At 41.2% G+C, this 25,405-nt stretch overlaps 1 protein-coding gene across 1 annotated transcript; it reads right to left on the reverse strand.

Moving 5' to 3' along the window:
* Positions 1-10,349: 10,349 nt before the first annotated feature.
* Positions 10,350-24,832, reverse strand: LOC113020843 (heparan sulfate glucosamine 3-O-sulfotransferase 6). The gene is made up of 2 exons (XM_026165109.2): positions 23,847-24,832; positions 10,350-11,729 (listed from the first exon to the last, which is right to left on the reverse strand). Exons 1-2 carry the CDS (start codon positions 24,338-24,340, stop codon positions 11,111-11,113), a joined length of 1,113 nt encoding a protein of 370 aa, XP_026020894.1. The 5' UTR covers positions 24,341-24,832; the 3' UTR covers positions 10,350-11,110.
* Between the last annotated feature and the right edge of the window lie 573 nt (positions 24,833-25,405).

Raw genomic sequence — 25,405 nt, forward strand, 5'->3', positions numbered from 1 at the left:
CAGCATCTTGTATTCTCCTTTTTGAGAAACTTCATATTTTTCAGAAAACAGTAAATAAAACAGTAAATAAGAAAGCTATTTCATAATAAAAACAAGTCCTCCATTAAAAAAAAAATACTTGTCATTGGTAATGACAGTTCATATCAGTATTCATCTTTTTATAAATGCATTAAAGTTCAAATAGTATTCTCAGCGCAGATGTGATCTATGTATAATCACATATATGTTTTTATGTTAATGTTGAAAAAGTGTCTCTTCGTAATCTTGTACACCAGATGTTTGAAACACACTCAAAATACTTAAAAACAATTACTTCAAAATGTTGATATAAAAGTTGATTTTTTTCCCCCCACAATAATTAGTGGCATTGCTTTTGTTCCCAGTGGGTTATATAGTAAAATCTAAAATTACAATAATAACAGTAAGGTACAGGTAACGTTAAGAAAGCATTCCTTACATTATAGTGTAGATGTAAATTGCATGAAAGACCATGAGTTTTACAAAAAACAAAACAAAACGTATGGTTCATTTAAGTATTAAAGTTTTAATATATCTAAGGAATTATTACAATTTAGAGAAGCTTATGGGTTGAAAATGTTTGTTGTCCTCAGAAGAATTCAGTTTGAAAAAACCTGTTTGATTAGCACGGGATCAGTTCCATAGTGTAGCAGTTTACACAGTTACCCAATGAGTGAGAAGTCCTTCTACAATCCCAGGAGAAGAGACAAATCCCTTTGGGGTTGCATCAGGAAAAGCATCCGGAGTTTAAAAAAAAAAAAGTACATCTGCCAAATCAAACATGTGGAGCTACCCACTGTGGCGCCCCCTGTGAATAAGGGAGCAGCTGAAAGTAACATCAGATTTGTCACTGCGGGAGTTTGAAATACAGGTTTCACTACCCAGCTGTTCTTAATTTAGGAACATGGCTACACTTACCAGCCAGTTCAGTACATACTGTAGCTACCTGCTTTTGCCTTTAGAAGTGCTTTAATTCTTCACGGCACAGACTCAACAAGGTGCAGGAAACATCCTCAGAGATTTTGGCCCATATTGACATGTTAGCATCACACAGCTGCTGCAGATTTGTTGGCTGCACATCTATGATGAGGATCTCCTTTCTCAGCACATCCTAAAGAGGCTCTATTGGACTGAGATCAGCTGACTGTGGAGGCCATTTGAGCATTTGAACTCACTGTCATGTCACAACCTGAACTGTTAGTACAAGACAGGATGAATCCGCTTTGGGTGTTCAGAGACGCTCTTTTGCATACCTTTGTTGTAACAAGTGGTTATTTGATTTGCTGTTGCCTTCATTCTTCTCTGACCTCTGGCATTAACAAAGTAACAAGTTTTTACCCAGAGCACTGACGCTCACTGGATATTTTCTCTTTTTCGGGTCTTTCTCTGTAAACCGTAGAGATGGTTATGGGGGAAAATCCCAGTAGATCAGCAGTTTTTGAAATACTTTGGCAACCACGTCGCAGTCAAAGTCACTAAAAGTCACTTTTCTTCTCCATTTTCATGCTCAGTTTGAACTTCAGCAGCTTTCTTGTCCATGTCAACAACCCTAAACGCACCAAGGTGCTGTCACCATCAACTCAGAACAACATCTCTGGGCGGAAGCAACATCTCGGATCAGTTGGATGCGGTTGTGAGGTCTCAGAATCTGCTATGTGAGCAAAAAAGAGTGACAAGACCACAGAATCGACGGCTAATAACGTCACGGAGAAACTCGCAGCTATTAACGGGAGATTGAGAGACCAGTATCGGAGTGTTAAAAACAGCTTGAAATTCTCATGAGTTGTTTGCAAAAGAAAAATTACCATCATAATGCGGCTACCCCTTCGGCGCCAGCTGTGGGCTCAAGGCTGGAGCCGAACAACTGTTCCTTCCCATTCCCTACAAGGCCACCTGGGTTGGCTGGAAGATTGTTTACTTAGCCTGGCGGGGCGAAGGACACTGTCTCAGCTCAACTATGGACACGCACACACATACATATACTGATACTGATAAGCACTCACTGACGCATCACCCTCCCTATCCAACGCCACCTCCAACGGTTACCTCCCCCATGATGTGGACATCGGGTCAGCTGGAGGCGCAGTCGAAAGATTGCAGCGGTCCCAGATGAGATGTACACACTGGAACACTTTCCCATGTTGCTTGTCTGTGTTTATTGTGTTATGGTGTGTTGATACCTGTGCATTCCTGTATTATCCTTTTGTGTTACACATTTCAATGTTTTTTCCTCGCTACCTAGTCTGACCTGTCTCCCCAATGTGATGTTTGTATTGTATGTACGGTCGGCAAGGTCTGTCATCTCGGTTGTGGGCAAAAGACCTGCAACTGCCAAATAAAGGCTATCTCATCTCATCTCATGTAATTGATTAGATATTTGCATTAACAAGCAGCCTAACAGGTATAACTAACAAAGCGTTTGTTAAACCGGGTGTATTTTGCTGCTCATTGAACCAGCCGAGATGTATTTCCTTCCGAATGTTTAATTGCGTCACACCTAAATACTGCATTTGATACTTTCTTTGATTTGCTTGAAACAATCTGAGACACATAAAAGAGGGCCTCCATTAACCCAGATTATCAGCTGTGGTGTTTCTGCACATCCAGTGTAATTTTGACTTCTAGGATGTCAACCTTCACCGTACCCTGATAGTTCTTAGACTTTTAAACTTCTCTTCCAGGTTCAGAGACAATTCTCCCACAGGCTTCTCTGTTTTCAGGATCAATCAGAGCCTCCATCAGCCTGTCCCAGTCCAATCTGCCGTAACCTGAGTCTATATACATCATCTTCCTACACCTGTAGGGCATGTTGTCTGCAACACTCTTAGTGCCAAGCCCTGGCCTGCAGGGAACTCTGGGGTTATGTATGTCTGTCATTAGAACAGTTATGACAGATTCAATTAGATTCAGGAGCTGGGAAATGTTTCCATGGCCCATTTTTTTCCTCATCACAGGGTTAGTATGCTATGTGCTCACAGGTGTCGTCTTTTATGAGGTATGAATCATACTATTCATTGTACCCGTGTGACTGCAGGTATTAAAGCCTCACAGGTTTTTAACAACGGCTTCAAAGCTGGAGCTCAGCTCTGGTTTAACATTCAGCACATAAACCAGCACCGTGTCAACGAGCCTGAGAAGGTTTTTTTGACGCTTTGAGCAGGGATTACTTGAGGACCACAGTCTTTCGGTTCAGCAACAATAACGGTGACATCACTCAAGATGTCAGCCCAGGTGGTAACTGAGTCTTATAAACAGAGTCGATCAGAGTACATTGTCAGAGAGCTGCTGGTGTGCATTTAGTATCTGAGAATTGTTATGTGGTCGTGTGGTGATTAGCACTACAGGCTGAGGCTACTGGCCTGCTCGGATTTTCTGTGTGGAGTTTGCATGTTCTCCCTGTGCCTGTGTGGGTTTTTTCCAGATACTCCAGCTTCCTCCGGGAGTCCAAAGATGTGCACATTAGGTCAAGTGATGGTTCAAATTGGCAATAGGTGTGACTGTGAATGGCTGTCTCTCTGTGACAGCCCTGTGATAGGTTAGTGACCTGTGCAGGTGTACCCTGCCTCTCGCCCTATGACAGCTGGGATAGGCTCCAGCCCAAACATGACCCCGAAATGGGTAAAAAAAAAAAATGGATTGACAGAAATGTTATGCACAGTCCCTTGAATGGTAACAGTGAACATCATAGACAGAGCAAACTGTCCTCAGCCTGTGGATTTAACACATTTTGTAACTTCATGTAATCCCAGACTGACTCAATGTTGATGAGTTTAGGGCTTTTGTAGAATTTGGGACCAGCGATGTGCTATGTATAAAAATCTAAACGCGGAAAGTGGCAACATTTATGAACACTTCCTCATCTACAGATTATCACAATGCAAGAATAAACAACCACATATTGTGTCTGAAGACAGAGGTTCACAAAAAGACTACAGGGTAGAATAATTTGGCAGGATGTGGCTGGTTGAATCTGAGACCTGTTAAATCTATTGTAAAATGACATTTATGGCATATTCTGGCAGACTTGTTTCAACATTTGTTAATAGCCATCAGCTCATCGCGAGACTTAGTGCCGAGGTATCATCTTGCTTGAGGTAATTGCGTCAAATATCGCAGGTTCAGATGAAAAACAATGTGCATGTGAATACAGGCTTGAACATGTACCTATTCTTTAATGATTCACTGAAGGGAAACTGAACTGTTTTCAGTTTGTTTTATAATAGTGTGTAATATCAGTTTAAATCAGCATCCAGCCTTTGTTTTTTTGAATATACAGTGTAAGGCAAGAATGCTGCAGCGTTGAGTCTAACTGAAAAACAACTATAAATTTTTAAATAAGACGTTGGACTGTCCATTCTCTGAGAGAATAAAGCGTTATCCCTTGATTACCAGCTCGTGTCTGTCTGTGTGTTGAGCAATTGACCATTCGTTAGGCCTAGATTTGCGTGCTGCACTGCAAGTCACCAGATGGGGCTGTGGTGTGGCTATTCTTAGGGAAAAAAAATACCAACCATAGGAAGGACTGAGTCAGAGGGAATGCATATGACATATTGCATCAAAGAGACATGTTCTCATACGACCAAGAAATTGATTTGATGTCATTTTTGGAAAGGCATAAAAGCAGCTCCGTGTGACAGGACTCTATGTGCATACTTATACATCAACTGAGGTTTTTCGGTGAATATGTGTCTTTATCCCGTGTTTGATGGACTCTCCTGTGCGTGTGCACACGACAGTTGCATTAATCATTAGTTATTACTAACACAATGGAGGAAATTAAAAACGGATGTGTTATATCTTCACGGGCCAAACTGCGGAGCCATAATTCATTCTCACCGACTAATGAATGGGGTCTTTGACAAATTAAAAAGAACCATGCATGACGCCCAGGTGCAGACCTCTTTCATTCAAAGTGATTGACTGCACACAGTTTGTTAACACTTTGTTTGAAGCTGCTGGCGGAAGGCAAACCGGAGCAGATTTAACAGCTAAACTGCGAAACACGTTGCTTCCATACAGATGTGGACGCAGCAAAATAAAAATAAAAGCTCCTCCAAAGAGTGTTTCCAGAAGAGTTGAATACAGTTTTATTTTTAGTGTGAAAGCTTTCCATTCATTTGGCAACACGCTGTACCTCATCAACTAAGTGCAAGCTTCTCTGTAAAGGTTTCCAATCAAAGCTCAATAAGCAAACTGGAGCTGGTATTCTGTAGTCTAAAATAGAAATGGAAACATGTGCTGAAATGTGTCCAGAAAAACAATGCTATAAAATCCTATTGTAAAAGTTCTTAATCCGGCGTCCCTCAAAAGTTTTCCTAATTTGCACTGAACTGCCACGAGCATTTGAAAATCTCCCCAGCCCAAATTTCTTTCTCATCAATTAAAAGCGGAGTCAAAATTTAACAAGATAGTGTGAGGCCTAACCACAACGAAAAGGGAGAAAATCCCCAAGCATTTCTTCCCTGAATCCACGGAGTCTGCGGTAAGGGTGGAAAATGTGTGGAGTGCTCAGTATGAACTATCTTCATTTGTGGCTGCTCAAAGGGGAAACCACTTTTACACGCTAATCCTACTTTTAATCTGGTGTGTAGAAATCAGCGCTCTTCCCCTCAGCGTGGTCTTCAGTTCATAGCCCCCCCTCCCGAGTGTTTCTGATTAGTTAGCTGGGTGCCCATTATTCAAAAATTAGAGTCATCAAAAAAAAAAAGAAGGAAATAGACATCCACCATCATGCCTAATTTCAAATAGTCACCGTGGCCTGTAACTCAATCCACATTGGGTAGTTTTTCTCTCATAAAAACAAATCCCTCATGTTCTGTATTGATGGCGTGCAACTGCAGACTGAAATCACTGGAAGCTGCATGCTGGTGAAAGCTAAACAAATTACTGTTCCCATGACAAGGGGAGGATTACAAACGTGCAATTTATAAATGTATCTTTTGCATTTTAGTTGTTTTGACCAGTTATGGTATTATAGATTATCTATATTTCAAGCAATCTTAGAGGAAATGTTGTGTATACGTTAGCACTTGTCAGGGTTCCTGGGTCGTTGACCCAGCGATTTCAGTTTGTTCGTGTTCAGTTTCCTACATGCTTGTGTTTCACTGTGCCAACCTTCTGTCTCTGTGCATTATGTTCTAGTTCCACTGCATGTGTCATTAGTCAGATTATGTTCAGCTGTGTACTCACCGGTCTCCAATCGTCATCATCAGTCAGAGTATTTAAGTCTTCAGTTTCCTTCTGTTCACCGTGGTGTCATTGATGTTGTCACTGCCGTTCCCGTGTGTTCAGTTCTGTTCAGTCACTTCATTTCAGCCAGCCGTTTCAATAAATACCATTATCCGACACCGTGAGTCCAGCGTTTGGGTCCCTTCCTCCCGTCCTCTCATCCACACACGACACTCCTGACAGCACTTTTCTGACTTTTAAAAAGCACATTATGTTATCTGTCATTTAAGAGCAGGTGTAGAAGAGGTTCGATTATACTGCAGAGTAACAATGGTTTATTACCATTTATTACTGCAGTTTTTTAATTAATTAATTTACAGTATTATTTTAATTTTATTTTAAAAGTTTCATTCTGTTCATCTGGATGTGACTGACTACTATGTTGAACAAACGGCCCAAAATTTGTGTTGCCTGACTGCAAAATGTGCAGGTCTTCAAAGCCCAAACGCTTGTGCTGCAGTTTGCTTGATGCAGCAGGAATCCTTTATTGCTTCAACACAAGCCATAGAAAAGAACTGTTTTCCTAGCACAGCGCTGCTGTTGTTCTGTTGTATGTGAAAGGCACAGCAATTTAAACAGTTTGAGGTCTAGACTTTGACCTGGCTTTTTTCAGCAGCTGTTTGCTGCTGTGCTTCGGATCATTGTCCTGTTGCATGAGACAATTTAAGCCAAGCAATTGTTGTCAGACAGATGGCCTCATATTTGACTCTAGAGTACTTTGGTATACAGAGAAGTTGATGGTTGAATCACTGACTGCAGAGCGCTCAGGTCCTGTAGCAGGGGGTCCAAAACATGACCCCTCCTCCACCGTGTTTTAACAGTTAGTATGAGCTGGCTTTTCTGCAGTTTCTCTGAGAATGGCACGGTCTGACCTTGAGGTGAGTTTGCTGGGACTCTTACTGTGATGGCATTGCGTTCACACAGCGGAATGTGCCAGCAAACTTCCAAACCCTCTCATTTTCACAGGTGGTTGCTGATGATCAGTTAATTTAATTAGAAGCACCTGGCTGCTACTTGGATTATTAATTCCTATGGGTTTACTTAGTTTTTTACAGGCCTACACAGACCTGGGCAATTTAAAGTTGCATTGTGGATCACGACTGGTTAAAAACCAACGAACTGCAAATACACGCTTTGATATTTCATATTTTAGTGAACACAGAGACAATTTCTTTCTTTAGAATGAAAATGAGTTGTTTTCTGAGAACAAACTGGTTTGGAATTGTAAAATACATCCATATACATTTTGATTGTTATTTAAATGTCTGGTGAAGTCTGACACTTTAAATGAAACCAAGACTTTTGTGAATTGCTGGATTGATGGCGGTCATAAAATATGACAAAATGCTGGTGATGTCGACAGACTGCTGCGGCAGCCGCAAGGAGAGGGCGGCTTCTCGTGAGGGCATATTCAGAGACAACACTTTAAGACTTATTTGCTTCTATTAAAAAGTTGGATGAAGTTCTACTTTTATAAATGCGCAGTAGATCATTTTGTTCCTGGCTCTCAATCACTTGCCAATTCTTCATTCACCTCAATTAGATTTCTCACATCATTACCAATGTTTAGTGACAGCTGTAGATTATGCAGAATGTCTTGCTGATTTAATCACCCTTAATGACTGGGCTAGTCCTGTGAAGACTGATACAAACATCTTTCCCAGATGGCAGAATGGGATATCAGTTATCTTTTAATGTCTGCTGCTGGGCTGGCACGGCAAAATGGCAGTGCCCTATCAGCGTGCCTGGTAATACAGAGTAATAAAAGTTGGCACAAATGAAATGAGCCAAGTATGTTAAAAATTTTAGTGAGACCCACTAAACGTTAATGCCAGACAAATAAAACAGAAGGGGAATGTGAGAGAAATACTGACTGGAGCTAAAGGAGAGAAGACGTAAGGAGTGTGTGTGCTGTGATGTTAAACTTGCACATATACACACATCAGCATGCTCATGCAAGCAGCCGGCCATTTCATTCACAAGCCACTGACGTTTCCACAAACAAAGCTCACTCTTAATTTAAATTCTGTTTTAACAGTTATTTTAACAGTTAGACATATTTCAGTAAATTAGTTTTTAAAAAACGCATGACGCCACTATGTGTATATTTCACTTCACAAGCTCTTTTGTTAGTTGCTTCACAGGAACCTTTTATTTTCTTCCACACAGGAATATACACCATGAAAGAGAAGATCTCTGCTGTTAATTGTAAGCCCCGAGTGAAAGGAGGGTTTTTTTCTGTGTGATCTGACATATTTCATAATTAAAGGCCACAACACATGGAGACCTCAGACTGTAATGTGGTCGCACTGCATGGAAGTGGTAAGGACAAGCAGCGCGAGAGACTGGGGACTAGAGGGCAGAGAGAGTGAGTTTAGTGATGGGAGGAGGGGTGAACAAGGGCAAAGTGAGAGAGAAAGAGAGGGAGGAAAGAATAAAAGCATCTTAGTGCCAGGATAACAGCACAATACTTTGTCAAAAGTTGAATAAACAACTTTTATCAATCAGAATTATAGTCAATAGGGAAAAAGTGGTAGGCAGACAGCAAGAAGTTATCTTTTGGTTAACTTTTCTTTTCTATGGGGAAGCATGTTATTAACGGAGGCAAAAGAACATATATTTGAAATAAATTACTGATATAAAAAAGGGGGGAACTGAATCGTGTTTCAGACACATTCACTTTCACCTAATTTGCTGAAAATCCTATATTCAAGACTGGGAGGAGTCACAAGCCCAGCTGCAGGTGGACACAAGCTTGTACTCACAACTGTGATGACATTTCTGCTGCCCTCTTGAAAATGGCATTTTAATATCAAAAACACTTTTATCTGGATAAATAAAGCATATACAAAAATGATTTTGCCAAAAACTGAACGTATCTTTAGCCTTGTGACATCGTTCATGAGATGGATGGTTGACAGATTACAGCCCAAGAAGTCAGAGAGGCACTTTTATTGATATGTGACTGTTAATTTTGAAACTCATTTCTGCCAGACTGTGATGCACCTGAGACGAGTGCACAACACCAATTTACTTTAAAAACTGCCTTTGGCATCTTAGTGCTATATATCATATTTGGCTTGTCAAAGAAATGTAAAAAAAAAAAATAGCATATCAGATGTAATGCCTGCTGTCTTTGTATTTATGATGTGTGCAAATAATTTAGCTAAATATTAGCCTGAATTAATGAGCTAACTAGTTTTCTCCAAAATGGCACCTTTGGGTCAAAGTGAGTCAAATGTGTGGGCTAAGTTGAGCCACTCAGCCCTTCAAAAGCCACTGAAGTTAAATTAAATCTGAACTGCTAGAGAACCCATCGCTGATGACAACCAGAATATACTTTGCACCTGATTATAAACATATATTGATGCTACACATCTCACTTTTGGGGCAGTTAAATTCTGGTGGTAACTTTTTTTTCTTTTTATTCATTTGAGTGGCATTACTTTGTTTCAATCTCCGATAGTTTTGGTAACAGTATTCAATTTATTTAATCATTTTAATTTATGTTTTTATTTAATTTTGCTCAATAATGTCTCTGTTTTACTTGTTATTTTATTTTTTTAGGGGGGAGGTTTTCTTGTGTCTTGCATTTTTCATTAACATTAATTAATATAATCTTTCTTTGAACACCTGTACAGCTGAAAATCAGATTTTGTTGCACTGTACAATATATGTATGGTAGTGACAATAGATATATTCTATTCTATTCTATTCTATTCTTTAAATGCAATCAAAAGATATTGAAATTTAAACTTCATTTGATTGGTTTACTCATTCATTTAAATGGTCAGCTTACCCCCAGATGGTCCACTTATCCCTTAAGCTGATGCAAACTGAGCCACAGAGACACTTTTTCTCTAAGAAACCATATTTTTAAAACGTTTAAACAGTCTAAAAACTTTCACGGATGGTACTTACACATTCCTTTGTTTTCACAGGACTTTGTTTTCTTGATATGAAAAGATCCAGCTGTGTAAACTGTATTACATAGAGAATGGGCAGTACAGTACAGTCTTCAACCTCTGGTGACAATTTTGCAGCCTGATGTAACCATACAAAATCTGACCTTAACGCTAACACATGAAATGAAAACAAATTCGTTTGTCACATCAGATAAAAGTTTACTTCACAACACAGAGAATCAGAGGCACATTTTTTATACACTGTAATTTGAACACTTTTTTTTTTACAGTTACAGTGGTTCAGAATAATCACAGATCAAAAGTAGCAATTTATTGTGAGTAACAGCTGATACAATTGATCCCATCCAGGAATTACAATATAAAATATGATGCGGCTTTTATTGGAAAATACTTACAAATGGAATGTGTCTACGCATGGTTTCGACTTAATATTTACAAATGAGGTATCATTGGTATATCAACTGCAATGCACTGAGGAATGTCCTGCAACATCAAACTGTATGTAGCATTCAAAAGACTGGAAAATATGTAAATGCAGGCAAAGAGTATTACATTACTCCGATGTCCTGTCAGATGTTGGTATTATGTCCGGCTTTGTCACGCAATAAATACACTTCTTTAATAATAATAATAAAAAAATACCTGTTGTATTCAACAGAAACTATAAATATCACCTTTTCTTCTAATCTGTACATAAAGAATGTCAAAAACAGTTTAACGGTTATATATTTAAGCCATTAACTAAATTTGTCGTTTTCATATTAGCAGCACTATGTCCGTCTGAGCCTCAAAATACAACAAAACAGTGACAGTTCATGAGTGCTGCATGTCGTGTTGACTCCACTGAGGCAGAATGGACTTTGTCTCTCCCAGTACCCTGAGAACATTAGCCCTGTGGAAACAGTAAATGAGCATCTCTCCACAAAGAAGACTCTTGCTTAGTCCCAGCCAAAGTCCTGTCCACTCATCTGGTAGAAACGGTGGTTGAAGGGCCTGTAGAAATCTCTGAGTCTCTGCAGTACCTCAGAGGGGATCTGGGGATGAGGTCTGCCTTTAGACTTTCCGAGGCAGCGGGGTCTGCTGCTCCCCTCTGGCTTCTTCAAGCAGGGAAAACCTTTTGTCTGGTTGAAGTAGAAGTGCTTGTCTGAAACAACCCTTTTCAAACCCAGGAAGTCCTGAACTCGGCCCATCTCCCCAGCTGGATCAGACACCAGTCGTTCGCCGCTAACAAACAGAAACTGAGACAAAGGGAAGTACTGGAGCCAGTTCTCCAGGTGCTTGGCATAGAGGCCGATGCGCACAGCACTCCACGTGGTATCAATCAAACCTGTGGAGGAGTTTTTCAAAGCGAGGCTCTGGAAGGATGGAAGCCCTGGGTTCTTGGACAGCGTCTGGGTGTAGTCAGACACAGCCCTCGTCACCGGGTCCCTGACGACGACAATAAGCTTGGTTTGACAATTCATAGTGCAGATGCGACTTGGAGCTTCTTTGGTGACAAAGTAGCTGGGTGTCTTCTCCATAGTGATCTGCCCATCGAGTGTCCGAGGCATCAGGTTCCTAAATTAAAAAAGAAGAAACTGTCAGATAAATATTGACACAGTCTATTTCACTTCAGTACATCCAGCAGGTCTGGAGCTTAACTTCACTTGTTTTGATTTCTTGAAGTGTTTTTTTTTTTTTTTTTAAATTTGGCCACTTGAAGACATTATGTCCATATTCTGCTTACGTTATATGTCGAGCCAAGTTGTGTGAACCTGCTATGTTACATGTATTTAACTCAACAAAACACTCTTGATCCGGCTACACCACTGGTTTCTGAGCTACCACAATAAAGTTTCAATGTTTATAACTCAAAACCAGCACCACTTGCTGTTTTAATCCCATGCTACATTCAGCAAAAAGACCACTAAGAGATAATGTAAGAACATCACACACTGTTGCTATTAAAGCATCTCAAAATCTGTGTGATCAAAGCTTCAGACACTACTCTGTTAATGTTCGAGGGCCCCAGACAGCCCCTCCGGGTCTCACTGCAAGGTCTGCAGAACAGGACCATCCACTCACCACGGGCCCAGTGAGTCAAAACCACAAAGCCTCGAGAACCACTTAACAGCAATTTCCTACAGATTTCCACCCCCTCTTCTTCCTGCAAGAGCAAAATGCCCACCCCCTCACCATCACCTCCCCAATAGGTTCCAACAAGGACTCAAGCAGGCCAAAGTCTGCAGGAAGTGCGACCGGGATGGCGAGCTGCTGAGCTCAGCTAGTGTGTTAAACACATGGCAGTAATGAGGAGAGATGCTGGGTAGAATATACCAGTGGAAAGACTTGTGCTAAATTAGGTGTTACCGTGTTGGGGTGATAGATTTTGCATTATGATGCAAAATGTACCTTAAGCTTTAACCAGCGCTGTGACATCTAATCTGCTGATTTATCTTTCATGGCACCTGCTCTCCTGAGATGATTAAGCAAGTTTTTCTTCTTCTACTGATTTGATTTAAAACCATCGAGTCACAGCTGCATGAAACACCCTTGACTGATGCGGACTCCTCTTATTTCAGCAATATCTGGCCAACAGACAGTGAGGGAAAACATGGCGTTCAACAGGTCCAGCATTTATTCATGTGTTTACATTTAACATTGACAAACTGCCTGAGCCAGCATTGTGGTGGATTTGGATTTCGGAAACAAATTGTTTGCACGACAAATGGATGATGAGCAATGTTTAAAGCAGCAAATGAATCGCCTGCAGTTCATTTACCCAACACATCCTTTACTGTGTTACTGGAAACAGAGAGCGTTCATGTGGTTTCCCATAAAATAAACAAGTAATGGAGCATATGTGCTTTATTTGTTTCAGATTGCAAGTTTGCATTAACTCCAAATGTCAATGACAAAAGGCCATTCAGAAGTGTAGATGACATCCGAGGGGGGATTTGTTTTTCATTTTCCTGATTATTTTAATGAGTATTTGTAAAGTAACCGTGTATTAGTGCAATGTAGTAAAAATGCTTTTAATCAATTAGGAAAATAAACACTTTCAAATGGGTTTACTTGAGTAATGACAGTTGCATGCCCACATTATTTAAAGTGTTTCCTCTTTGATCTGAGGGAATTAAGGTTCAGCAAAGTTTCATGACTTCCCTTTCACGGAAACAAAGCAGCAGATGACTGTAGTCCATGCAAGTTCACTGACTTTACTTTTGCTCTTTAAAAACATATCTAATACAATATACCAGGGAAATATGAGAAAATGTACATCAAATGAAGAACAAGAAATAGGCTGTTGATATTTCACTCAAAATGAAGATCTTAACGCTTCAACAAAGTCAACCAAACACAGTAAAATCTCATTATAAGAACTTTTGACCACCTAGATAGGTTTTGTGCAATTGCATTAACCTTCTTCGTAAAAACAGTGCTCACACACGCTTCATTAAGCGTCATTAACCTCAACTGCCCATTAACGCAAACATATAATTGGCTGCGACTCAATGCGTTTAAGCATGCACACATGGTCAAGACTTGCAGAATTTCAAACTGAGCATCAGAACAGAGAAAAAAGTTGATTTAAATGACTTTGAATAAAATATGGTTGTTGGTGCCAGACTGGCTGGCATTTCAGAAACTGCTCATCTACTGGGATTCTCCCACACAATCATCTCTAGGGTTGAAAAAAAAGTGAGTGGCAGTTCTCTGGCTGAAAATGCCTCGTTGATGTGGCCAGACTGCTTTGAGCTGATCAGGAAGGAACAGCAACTCAAATAACCACTCACTACAACCAAGGCATGCAAAAGAGCATTTCTGAACAAACAACGTGTTGAACCTTGAAGGAGATGGGCTAAAGCAGCAGAAGACCACACCGATTCCTTTCCTGTCAGTTGAGAACAGGAACCCGATGCTGCAGTTTGCACAAGCTCGCCAAAACTGGACAATAAAAGATTGGAGAAAAAAAAGTTACCTAGTCTAATGAGTCTGAATTTGTGCTGTAACACTCAGATAGTAGGGTCAGAATTTGACATAAGCAACATGATAGCACTGATTCATCCTGCCTGTATCAACAGTTAGGGTTGCTGGCGGTAGATTGTTGGGACCCTTATTACTAATTAATTAAAAATGTCACAGACAAGTCCATCCCTTTATGACCACACTGTACTCATCTTCTGATGGTTCCTTCTAGCAGGATCACGTGAAATGTCACAAAACTCTAATCATGTCAAACTGGTTTCTTGGACATGACACTGGATTCACAGTACTCAAACAGCCTCTCAGGTCACCAGCTCCCAACCCAATAGAACATTTTTGGAATGTGGTGGAACGAGAGATTCCCATCATGGATGTACAGAGCCGACAAATCTTGGGCAACTGTTTGATACTGCCATGTCAACGTGGACCTAAATCTCTGAGGAGGTTTTCCAGAAACTTAGTAAATCTATGCCACAAAGAATTAAGTCAGCTCTAAAGTAAAAAGATGTGGTACTAACAAGGTGTTCCTGCTCATTTAACTCCTGATGGAAACTCTATTCTGTGGTTCAGTGTTTAGTTTGGTCTCTTATTTATGTAAAATGTTCTCTGTAGAAGTTTTAAGAGGAAACAAAGGTTAAAAGTGCACAATAAAGTACATGACTTTGAGTGAGAAGGAAACTTTTAGAGATTTGAGTCTTTCCTCTGCATTTAAAGTTAAGCCGTTTCAATCCATCCCCATTAAATGATCCCCATAATAAAAGACCATTAATTGATTACTATCCAATTTCAAGAGCTGCAAATGGCCTATCACTGCCTGCCCGTCCCCTGTTTATCTGTGTCTGATCAATACGTCTGTCTCTATATGACAGATTGTGCTCAGTGTGTGTCGCTGTGTGTATGACTGCTTTTTTGCACATGTGCATATTTGAGCACGGAGGTGTCAGTGAATACTGATGAGAAAATGAACATCTTTACACCCACAGTGTCCGTCTTCTGCTTTCTCATTCATAGTTTTGGATTTCTCCTTCACTTCTTCACATAAATGACACTTCTGTAATTGACCATAAGTTGTCTTTCCATATTCATGAATAGTTAATGAATTGTGACTTTACCCCCACTCTGCTCAGGTCCCTATCTCCCTCATCACAATCAGTCTCATTATCGGAGAATCGATAGAGGCCATTTTCTGTCATAAATCTGTCTGTATGTGGTGTCAGTATACTGTAAACAGATCAGGGACAATTAATCTGCAATAATATATGCTTTACATACACCTCTTTGATTTAGCTTAAGGGAAATGCCTTTTAGCCTACTATTGTTAACATTTAAATGTGCAAAGAGAAGAACTCAAACATGTTTTCTATTTAGCGTTGTATCGGAAAGACTTGCTGACTCGCCACTCTAGTCTGGAACTCCCTGCTGTTAAAAGGATGTAGTGCTTTTCCTCCCTGAAGTGCTCCAGAGCTGATTACTCTACTGATATGTTCGAGGGAGCCTGGATCATAAGATTAAATAACAACCCTGGCAACAAGGATGTGGCCAAGAGACTTCCTGCCCCCCAAGATTATGGGCTCTCCCGCTGAAGTGGGAGCCACATACTCCTGCGGCACAGAAACAAAAGGTATTCTGCACAGAAGTGGAGCCGGAAAATCCAATTATCACGTCGGTTTGTCGATCTGAAATTCCATCAGTTATCACAGATACGCTACACACGGTCTTCCTGAAGGAGGCTTCTGCTTTGGCAGGCATCCACACCAAAAGGCCTTTTCAGCTGAGATCCAATTAAACAGGTGGTGAAAAATCAAGGCTATAAAAACGAGAGAGAGCATAAATGTCAAACTGAGGGAAACATTTCCCAACTGTGTCGCTATGCTCGAAGGGTGACAGAAGCAACCTGGAGGCAACGGAAAGTCTGTCAGTCTGACAGGATAAGTGTGGGAACCTTGATTTACAGCATCATGTCTGGATGAAACATATGTTGCTATTCCCCTCTGACCAAGCTAAGGTGGGCTAAACCAGTACAAACAAGAGTGTGGGGCAAATCTCATCTAGCTACAAGGAAGTGAACACATACAGCAGGAGGCATTATTGTCTCTAGGATACAAAGTGCAGTTTTTCCCCTGCTATCGCCATGTTTGAGACCTAAAAGTGTCACACATCAAAGTTGGAAAAGAACATAAGCTGATGTGTAGAAAGTGAAACATTGAATGAGAAAGTGTGGAGCAGAAACTTTACAAATAGTATTGCGTATGTGTGTGTGTTACCACTGAAGTGACTTTCAACCAGACACAAACACACTAAACACCTCTGCAAGTGTCAGTCACAGGACCACTGGATGGTTTGATCACAATTGGAACCCAGCTGCGAGAAAAAACTGTTGCCACCCTCTAGTTTTAATTGCATTGGATGATGTTTTCCTCTACAAAGTAATGGAGTTAGTAAATGGTTTTCTCTGCATGAGGTTGGCTGAAGTGCAACACTTCCACAGAGACCAGAGTGTGAGTGTGTGGGTGGAAAGGAGTTAAAATCACACACATACATGGGAAGGGGGGAGTCCATCTATAAAGGAATTACTTTATGCAGGTCGATGCCCAATTAAAGACTGAATGTCCAGTTATAATTAGGAGTCCTGACAGGATGTGAAGTCCGTGATGCTTTGCTGGGAAGTTGGCGCCCACAAGGGCAGAATTCTCACTGGGGGGAGAATCTGGGTTTGAATCTATCAGCAAGCGAAGGTCTTCGCATGTTCTCAGCGTGCCTGCATGGGGGTATCCAGCTTCCTCCCACAGTACGAAGACATGCAGCTTGTGGGGATAGGTTAATCGGATAATCCAAATTGTCACTAGGTGTGAATGTGCGAGTGAATGAGAGTGCGAATGGTTGTCTGTCCCTGTGTGTTGGCCCTGCGACAGACTGGCGACCTGTCCAGGGTGTACCCTGCCTGTCGCCCTATGACAGCTGGGATAGGCTCCAGCGACCCTGAAAAGGATAAGCGGAAGCAAATGGATGGATGGAATTAAGGTGGATGAGTTTAAACACTTGAGGTCAATCATCCAAATTAAAGGTCATTGCGCAAGAGAGCTGAAGAACAGAATGCAGGCAGGAGGGTGGAGTGGGTGGCGATGAGTGTCGGGGTGATTTGTTACAGAAGGTCCACAAGTTGGTAGTGAGACCTGATATGATGTTTTATTTGGACATGATGGGGCTGCCAAAAAAGGGCTGAGCTCGAGTTGGCAGAGCTGAAGAGCATGCTCTGATTTTCTTTGGGCATCCTTACAGTATTAGAAATGAGTATATCAGAAGAACAGCCCAGGTTGAGGACTTTGGAGACAAAGTTGAGTAGAGGCAAGGCTTAGATTGATTGGACACAGGCAGAGTAGGGATAGTGGATATACTGGACAAAGGATGCTTAATATGGAGCCGCCAGACAGGAGGAAGACCAGAAGAAAGATTCATAAATGCAGTGAAGGAGGACATGCAGAGAGTTGCTGTGATCTTCTAAATTAGCAAATGTTAGCATGCTAACACCCTGCGCTAAGGCGGTGAAAACTCTATAATTATTAAATCAGCATGTTAACATTGTCATAAATATGTAAACAGGGATTTTTAATAATCAAGACAGATTTTGCTGAAGTTTGATGAACCCGGGAGCTAAAAGAGAAAATTGTGAGCGTGTCTCTGTTGTTGTTCATCTCTTATGAGAATCAGATACATACTTTTCTTTTATAGATCTGGATTCATTCAAACCCTTTAAACATCGAAGCTATGTGGTAAAACATAGTCTTTTCAAATTTCCCAGGAGCCATATTATTGTGTTTCCATTGGATACTCTCGTGTTTTTTCAGGCTCACGCTATTCTTTTCTGGAAATGGTTGCCTGACTGAACATGACTACCAAGCATTTGAAACATTTAATTTTGGCCCAAACTATTATTTCTTCAAAAAGTACTTTTCTCACCAGCTAACTGCAGCATAGAGCTGAGGGGGGGAAAAAAGACAAGACAGAAACCTCCCCAAGATTTTACAGGCGCCCCATAATGGATTACAAAGCACCCCAAATTATTATAATTCTCACCATATGAAGTGTGAATGTGGCTATTTTCAAACCTTATAATACCACCTAGACTTAAGTCCAGCCAAAACCTGGCACCATTAAAACACACTACAACCCAACACTACAAAGACCACTTCCTGGCCTGTTACACCAATCAGCCATGTTCAGTGTCTAAGGCTAATGGCCTGAGGGCTGTACACAGAATGAGGTGTTGAGAAAATCACCCTCACTCTGGAAAACGTTCCCCCGTGGACGTGCATTAGGCTCCACTTTCACCATTTCAGCTGTCAAAAATCCAAACTGACAGGGTAAGTGCCTGAATCTCCCCTCTCGGATAATACTGAGATAAAGCATGCACAAAGCACAGGATGACTTTGGAACAATCCAAACTGTACCATTAGTTCCTTAAGTATTTAGACAGCGACATAACTTTTGTTATTTGGACTCAGGGCGAGCACATGCAAAAGGGGGGCTATGCATAGAAATGGTTGTAAATCCTAAAAAGCAATGATTTTGTTAAACCACAAAATTATAGTGTGTCATTGTCCAGATACTTATGGACTTAACTGTGGCTATATCTTGTCTTATTTATACTTCAAATAATATTAAAGATATAAGTTGTTAAATGATGTGCACACAAATCTGTCCCAGCTGACTAAAGTGCCTGAAAATATCTTATTTTTTTTTCAGCTGAACGGATTATACTTGACATATAGGTTTGCAAACCTTCAGTGACAGCAGTTACATTATTGTGCATAGAAGACGCTAACATGTCTGCAAACACGTAATGAAAACTGAAAGAACTGCGATGCAAACCGTAAACAGAGAATGTTCACATTCGAAGAAAGGATTGACTCCGGTGCTGCAGCCAATACATTTGAAAAGGTGCAACTTTTACTTTGAAGGCAACTTCTAGTTTGTGTTGCTGTTTTCACAGCTTCGCTACAGCTCTGAGGATTGTTGATGAGTGTTTGCAGACCACTTGGCGTTTTCCATGCAAATTACCAGCAGTTGTGGCGTTCTGCTGGCAACCAAAGCAACTGCAAGGAGGTCTGTGCCAACTGGTTGGGGTTGCTGGTGGTTGCTATGGGTCACCAACCAGAGCTCTAGGCCTATGTAGAGTTTAGCGCTAGATTCCATCGTGCCTGCCATCAGCCTGCAGCAACTGGTTGGAGAATACACATTTTCCCCCTCTTAAAAGGCCGGTGTGAACGGGGTCTTATTCACTTGACCCTACAGCAACACATGTTGATGTGACATTGTGAGCAGCCATGTCTCTCCAAAACCTCAGCCTGTGGGAAAACACGCCTTTGGCTCCTTTGATCTATGACCTCATTAAACACTTTTCTGATGAGTTTGTGGGCTCAGATGCAAATTTCAAGTCTTACCTAATAGAACGTGACATTCACTTTGTAATTTAAAGTCTCCATGAGAGTCCAAAAGGAGGATAAAGCAGGGTACGGTTTGGAGCTGCCATCCTCACCACGCACAAGTGAAGTCTGATGGTGGCAGTGAGAGCGCCCAGCTTAAGGCTTCAAGCCAGCATTTCACTAACCAATGGGTGACCGCACTGTGGTTGCGTCCATTTTTTATATACAATCAGCTAAAATTTAAGGAAGTGGTCACACTAAAATGAATCTAAGGCGATTTTAAATGACTTGGATGCAGTTCGTTCATCCTGCAAATGTTTTGCCTGAATATTACCCTTGTTTCTGGCGTGAGACAATATTGATGTTTTAGGCTTCATTGCTGCTGACGTTTATAAATTTTTGGTTGTCGTCGTACTTTATTTTCACCAGCTGTATTTTTGTATAGTTAATTTGTGTATTATTCTGTTTATATTTGTGCATGTGGTCTAGTTTATGCAACTTAGTTGATTGCACTGCTGTCTTTTTTGGCTAGGACTCTCATCGTCAGGATTTCCAGAGTAACTAAAGCTGAAATATAACAGTAATCTAAAATAAATAAATAAAAAGAGACATTTAAAATGTGCAGATATGTATATTTTAATGGTTATGCTAGAAAAATCAAGGGATAAAATTAAATTTTGGTGCTGGTGTAAATGCTGATTATACGTTTTAAAGTAATAAAATCAAATGTGTATATCAGTCTGACCCCATAAAGATCGGCATGTCCTCCTCTTATTTTGATCTGTTGTCATCTATTTCCAGTCTTGTTTGCATAAATCCATTTCTGATGTAATTTTTAGCAGAGCTGGCATTTTTGCTTGCCCTTGTGCTGTTACCCTTAATGGATTTATACCATGTTTTAATTGCAATCCAATCAGGCATGGCCTGCGGTGTCAAGACTACAGGTCAGCTAATTGATAACCTTGTAAAATATTGATGAGCCATGAGAACTTGAGTTTTTCCTCAAACAGAAATGAAGAAGTAATCTTTCTAAAAAGAGTTTGTTCTTCTACAAGATGAGAAATAAATGCGCTCACTTTGACGTCATCAGACAGAATTTAATCATTACTCACTCCAGGCCTCATCACTGTGACAAAGCCGTGACAATTACAACTATTGTGCCATGGAAAGCTGAGGTTTTTCAGCTTTCTGCGGTGGCTCTTAAGTCCCATATGAAACCCATCACTCTGTGAAGTCTCTTTAAAGCCGTAAAACAACACAGAAAACCGTTAAATCTTTGCCTTATTTTCAATGCACTATTTGTGGCTTTTCCATTCCCGTAATGGGCTCGTATGCACACATGCAAACGAGAGAACGGCATGAAGAGACAGACAGGGCGGAGAGGGAAAGAGAGCGGAGACTGACTTGATCGCTCAGATAAAAGCAATGGAAAACACACATGCATGAGGTCTGAGCTTGTCTTCGAGAAGACAGTGCTGTTGGAACAACACGCACGGGAGGGTACTTCTGTCTGCTGAATCTATGAAGTGTCTCCAGCATGCAGATCGCCCCTGGTTTCATCCAACATCTGACAGCAATGACTCAAATATGACAGATTACAACCCTCATCCATCTGCTACAGTCGCCTTCGGTTTGTGCTTATTTCTCCATCCAGGAAAGAGAGCAGACTATGACAGTGCACAAATTGCTTTCAGATATGCAAGTGTGTGACCATGTATCTTGGCAAGCGGCTGTTTGTTACTTATAAAATCGTGACTCGTCTGTAAAAATAATCAACAGCAGTTCCAACGCATCATTTTTTTTTCATGGGGATTATGGCAGATATATAAGCACGCAAAGGTCATATTTGTCTGAAGGAAAAGATTCAGGATTAAAGCGGTTTATCATCACTTTATCACCTATGATATGGATAAATAAGTGCTGTGGTAATATTAAATGGATGATCCGGAGGAATATCTACAGCAATCGGTTCTCTCTCTTATGAGATGAGATGAGACAGAGAACTTCAGAAAGATTAAATGTCAAAGCAGGGGTTGCGTTTTCAGAGCCTGTCTTAAACTCCTGCTTTACACTGCATTGAGTGTGTGCGTGTGTGTGTGTGTCACATCCAGATGTGACAGAGAGTTGACCCTGTGACTGACAGTCAGATGAGGAGGACTTGCTTGTTCCACATGGATAAGTTCTTTCTGTCACTGACTCTCTCTCTCTCTCTCTCTCTCACACACACACACACACACACACACACACACACACACACACACACACACACACACACACACATACACAAAATGCTGCTGTCTACAACTTCCAGCGGCTTCTTTGTGGGTCACTGCAGATGACAGCAAACAGATTTGCTCAATTTTTGCGATTCAGTGACAACAGCGGAATCATCTTTCAGTGATTTCATCCGGTATCATGTTGCTGCTGTCGCTCTCCATTGTTGCATTAATCCTTCTAACTTTTCTCCGCCTCAACTTTCAGTGAAGTTCACTTCTTTAAAAAAAATCACAGCAAAAGACAAAACCATAATTCACATTCACGTTCTGATACTGTGAATGTGAACAAATGCAGGTATTATCAGTTATATCCATGCAGAACTCCCATTTAATCTCTTAAACACTTACAGGTGATCACTTTACTGTAATTACACCTCTTAACTTGGCTACACTTTGAAAAATGTTCATGTTGCATGTGGTGACTTAGATTTGTCGTTGGGTTTAGGCGATATTACTGCACGACTGATCTACCTTTTACAGGCCGTGTTTTTACAGGCCGTGTTAGTGGCAGTGCTGTGTTACACCGTTAAGGCCTAACAGCTTTACAGCACAAGTCAGCCTAATTAAAACACACATAAAAAAAATGCCCCGGAAACACCAGTTTGGCCACAGGTATTTTCACATTCTGCTATTCTGAAGGGAGAGTGAGGAGAAGAGAAGCAAGGAGAGAAGGAGAAAGTCACAAGGAAGAATCTGGGGAGAAGGATGAGTTGTAAATGTGGCATGGAGAGACAGAGGATAGGTAACATAGTGCTTAAGATTGCTAACATACATACGGTATATATGAGTGTTTGTGTGTGCACAGAGAAAAAGTGAGAGAGAGGAAATTTAACGGCATGCTAAAATTATCAGTGGTGAAACCGTTTCCATGTGTCCTTATGTTCCCTATTAAAAGGCAGCAAAGGGGGGTTTAGAAAATAAGGCAAAGGAAGATTAAATTACACCATCTTGCTATCAAAGTGCCTGTTATTCATGATCCTTACCCTGTCAAACCTCTGTGTAGTTATGACACCTTTCTTGCTTAAAGGTCCCCAAATGGCACTGTGTTCTCACACGCTGCTCAGCTGGGATCATGTCCAGAAGCTCGTAGAACATATGGAGATGATCAGGACCAGCTTCACGGACAAATAAATCCTTCTTTAGGGCCTTAACTACACCCAAATGAGGGCTCTGGTCAGCCTGGCCACCCCAAATCATGTGCTGTCAGTATGACAGTAGCATTTTATGTGCCTTTTGTAAAGGAACTGTGCGATCACATTAACTAAGATCATCACTCAGTGTTTGCTCTCCTTGTCAATCAGATTTTTGTGTTTTTGCTTTTTTAAAATTCTCTAATTCAATTCAATTTCAGTTTATTTATATAGCTCCAAATCACCCCAAGGTGCTTTATATGGTATATGATGAGGTATTTGCTGTAGATTTTACATGTTAGAGTAATCGATGTGATGTTTGCATGGGTTCTTTGTGGCTCTGTTGCAGAGCAAAAAGGGGAACACTATACAGGATGTCATGCTGAAGTGAATAAATGGTGTTTAGATGACTGTCAAGATGATGAAACGCTCCTCTGGGACCTCACTAGCCCTTTTGATCTAGAGCAGCACAAGAGAGGGAGCATTGTCTAAAGCTGATCCGAATCTATCAACCAGCCAATGCATTGCTGTCTCTTCTATTGACGGAGGAAATCAGCACATCTGCACAGGTGATAAGATGTCAGCAAAAACATCAGTGCTGCTCAGCTGACCCTTTACCCTTACAGCATATACAATCCTGCATTGGCCCGCATGACATCCAAATATGCAATCGTGTTCAAACTTTTTCCAAATAAACCCGTCAGATTCACTTATAAAGAGCACATCGGTTTTTACAGCAGACACCCTGTGTCGTTTTAAAGTTTTGGACTGCCTACGATGGTCCACGATTTACAGTTTTTACATTTTATGATTTGCGGTCAAACCTGGGCTAAAAGCCAGCCACATTCTGTATGAGTGGATTCGTGCGTTCATCCTTACCTGTACCACTCCAGCCCTTTATCGTAAAACCTGTCGAAGAAGTGCGGCTCCGCGCCGAACGCTCTCACGTCCGGGTGGATGCGGAGAAACTCCAGCAGGGCGCGTGTCCCTCCCTTCTTCACGCCGATTATAATCGCCTGCGGAAACCTTTTGGTCCCGAAAGTGTTGGACACGGGGATGCCGTTGCTCTGGACAGTCTCCTTTTCGCTGTCCAGCGTATTCTGTGACGGCTCAGCCGGAGCGTCCTCGGAGCCTGTGCGGTTCCGCTGAAACGGCGCATCGGGGAAGAGACGCCGGGGTGGCCGCAGATCGTCCAAAATGTCATAGTCCAAGTCTGAAGTTTCTTGTCTGTATGCAGCTCTTGGAGCCGAATCACAAAATCCGGTGAGGCAGTAGAAGAAGTAGGTGAAGATTAGGACCATGGTGAAAAAGACCGAGACTTTGGACAGCGCCTTCCCAAAGTTGACCCTGAATCTGCATCCACTACATCCCATGAGTTGATCTCCTGCTCGATGCCAAAGGGCCAAAGCGGTGACAGCATGCTTCTTTTTGTTCCCTACATGGATCAGAGTTCGAGCTTAAATGTTCTTTGGAGAACCTGTTGCGCAAAGCTGATCCATCACACGGGGAGCTTCTCTCAGCAGTGGAGTGGCACAGTGGACTTGTCAGAAGTTACATTCATAATTCAGAAAAGAGCTACTAAAGATGTCCTCTGATCATTTTGAATCGTTTGTCCTTTAAAACTCAGTTAGCTGAGACTTTCCAGCTTGTTGTGTCTGTGCGCTCTAGGGTCCTGGAAGCGCTCATTCAAGGTTTCTTTGCTTCTTCTACACCCCCTACACCCCTCCCTTTTTCCTTTTACATGTCCCCACCCTTTTCCTGCTGTGACATCTTATAGATAGATCGTTCCAGCACAGATAGGATGAAGGGTTTTTTATCCTGTATAATTAAAAATTTATGAGGCATAACATTCTTAATAAATCATTACAGTATGTATCATCATAAGAAAACAACTGTAGCGTATTAAAGCACCATTAGGAAAATGATTTTTTTAATAAGTTAATAAAGAATTTAGTCATTTTATGTCAAGTCAAGTGTAAGGCACATGATTTAGCTTCTTTAGCTCAGCAATGTGGGAAAAAATGATGAGCACTTTATTCTAAAGAGCCCACGTCAGTGTTTTACAAATGTAAGATGACTCCCCACCAAAGAAAATCTTCCTCGCCCCTTTGAACTCATGATAGACATCCCAGTCAGCTTTGTGAATAACACGAGCCCCGAGGACGTCTATCTAAAACCTCTTGTACTCTTCTTGCACTCTGAAGCTCAACACATGGTCTCTTGGCACAAACCTCCCCCCCAAAAATAATAGGCCTAACATAAGGAGGGGATACCTGCAACCCATATCTCTCTTGTACCCTCTTCCCATAAATACAGTATCTGAGACTGAGTGTGTCATCTTTGGGGGTGAGCAGGAAGGATTGGCTCTGGGACATTCCCCTGACTCCGAGCTGGAGCAGATATAGAGTTTCTTCAGGCAACGAGATGAATTCAGACTT

This window comes from Astatotilapia calliptera, chromosome 4, assembly GCF_964374335.1.
Source record: "Astatotilapia calliptera chromosome 4, fAstCal68.1, whole genome shotgun sequence".
NCBI classification, from domain to species: Eukaryota; Metazoa; Chordata; class Actinopteri; order Cichliformes; family Cichlidae; genus Astatotilapia; species Astatotilapia calliptera.

Bases quoted from the DNA above. Each gene is read 5' to 3' on its own strand.
- LOC113020843 (XM_026165109.2), bottom strand. From the start codon at position 24,340: ATGGGATGTAGTGGATGCAGATTCAGGGTCAACTTTGGGAAGGCGCTG. The intron at 11,730-23,846 runs GTAAGGATGAAC...TTTTTAATTTAG, and splicing joins AAAGGGCTGGAGTGGTACAG to GAACCTGATGCCTCGGACAC.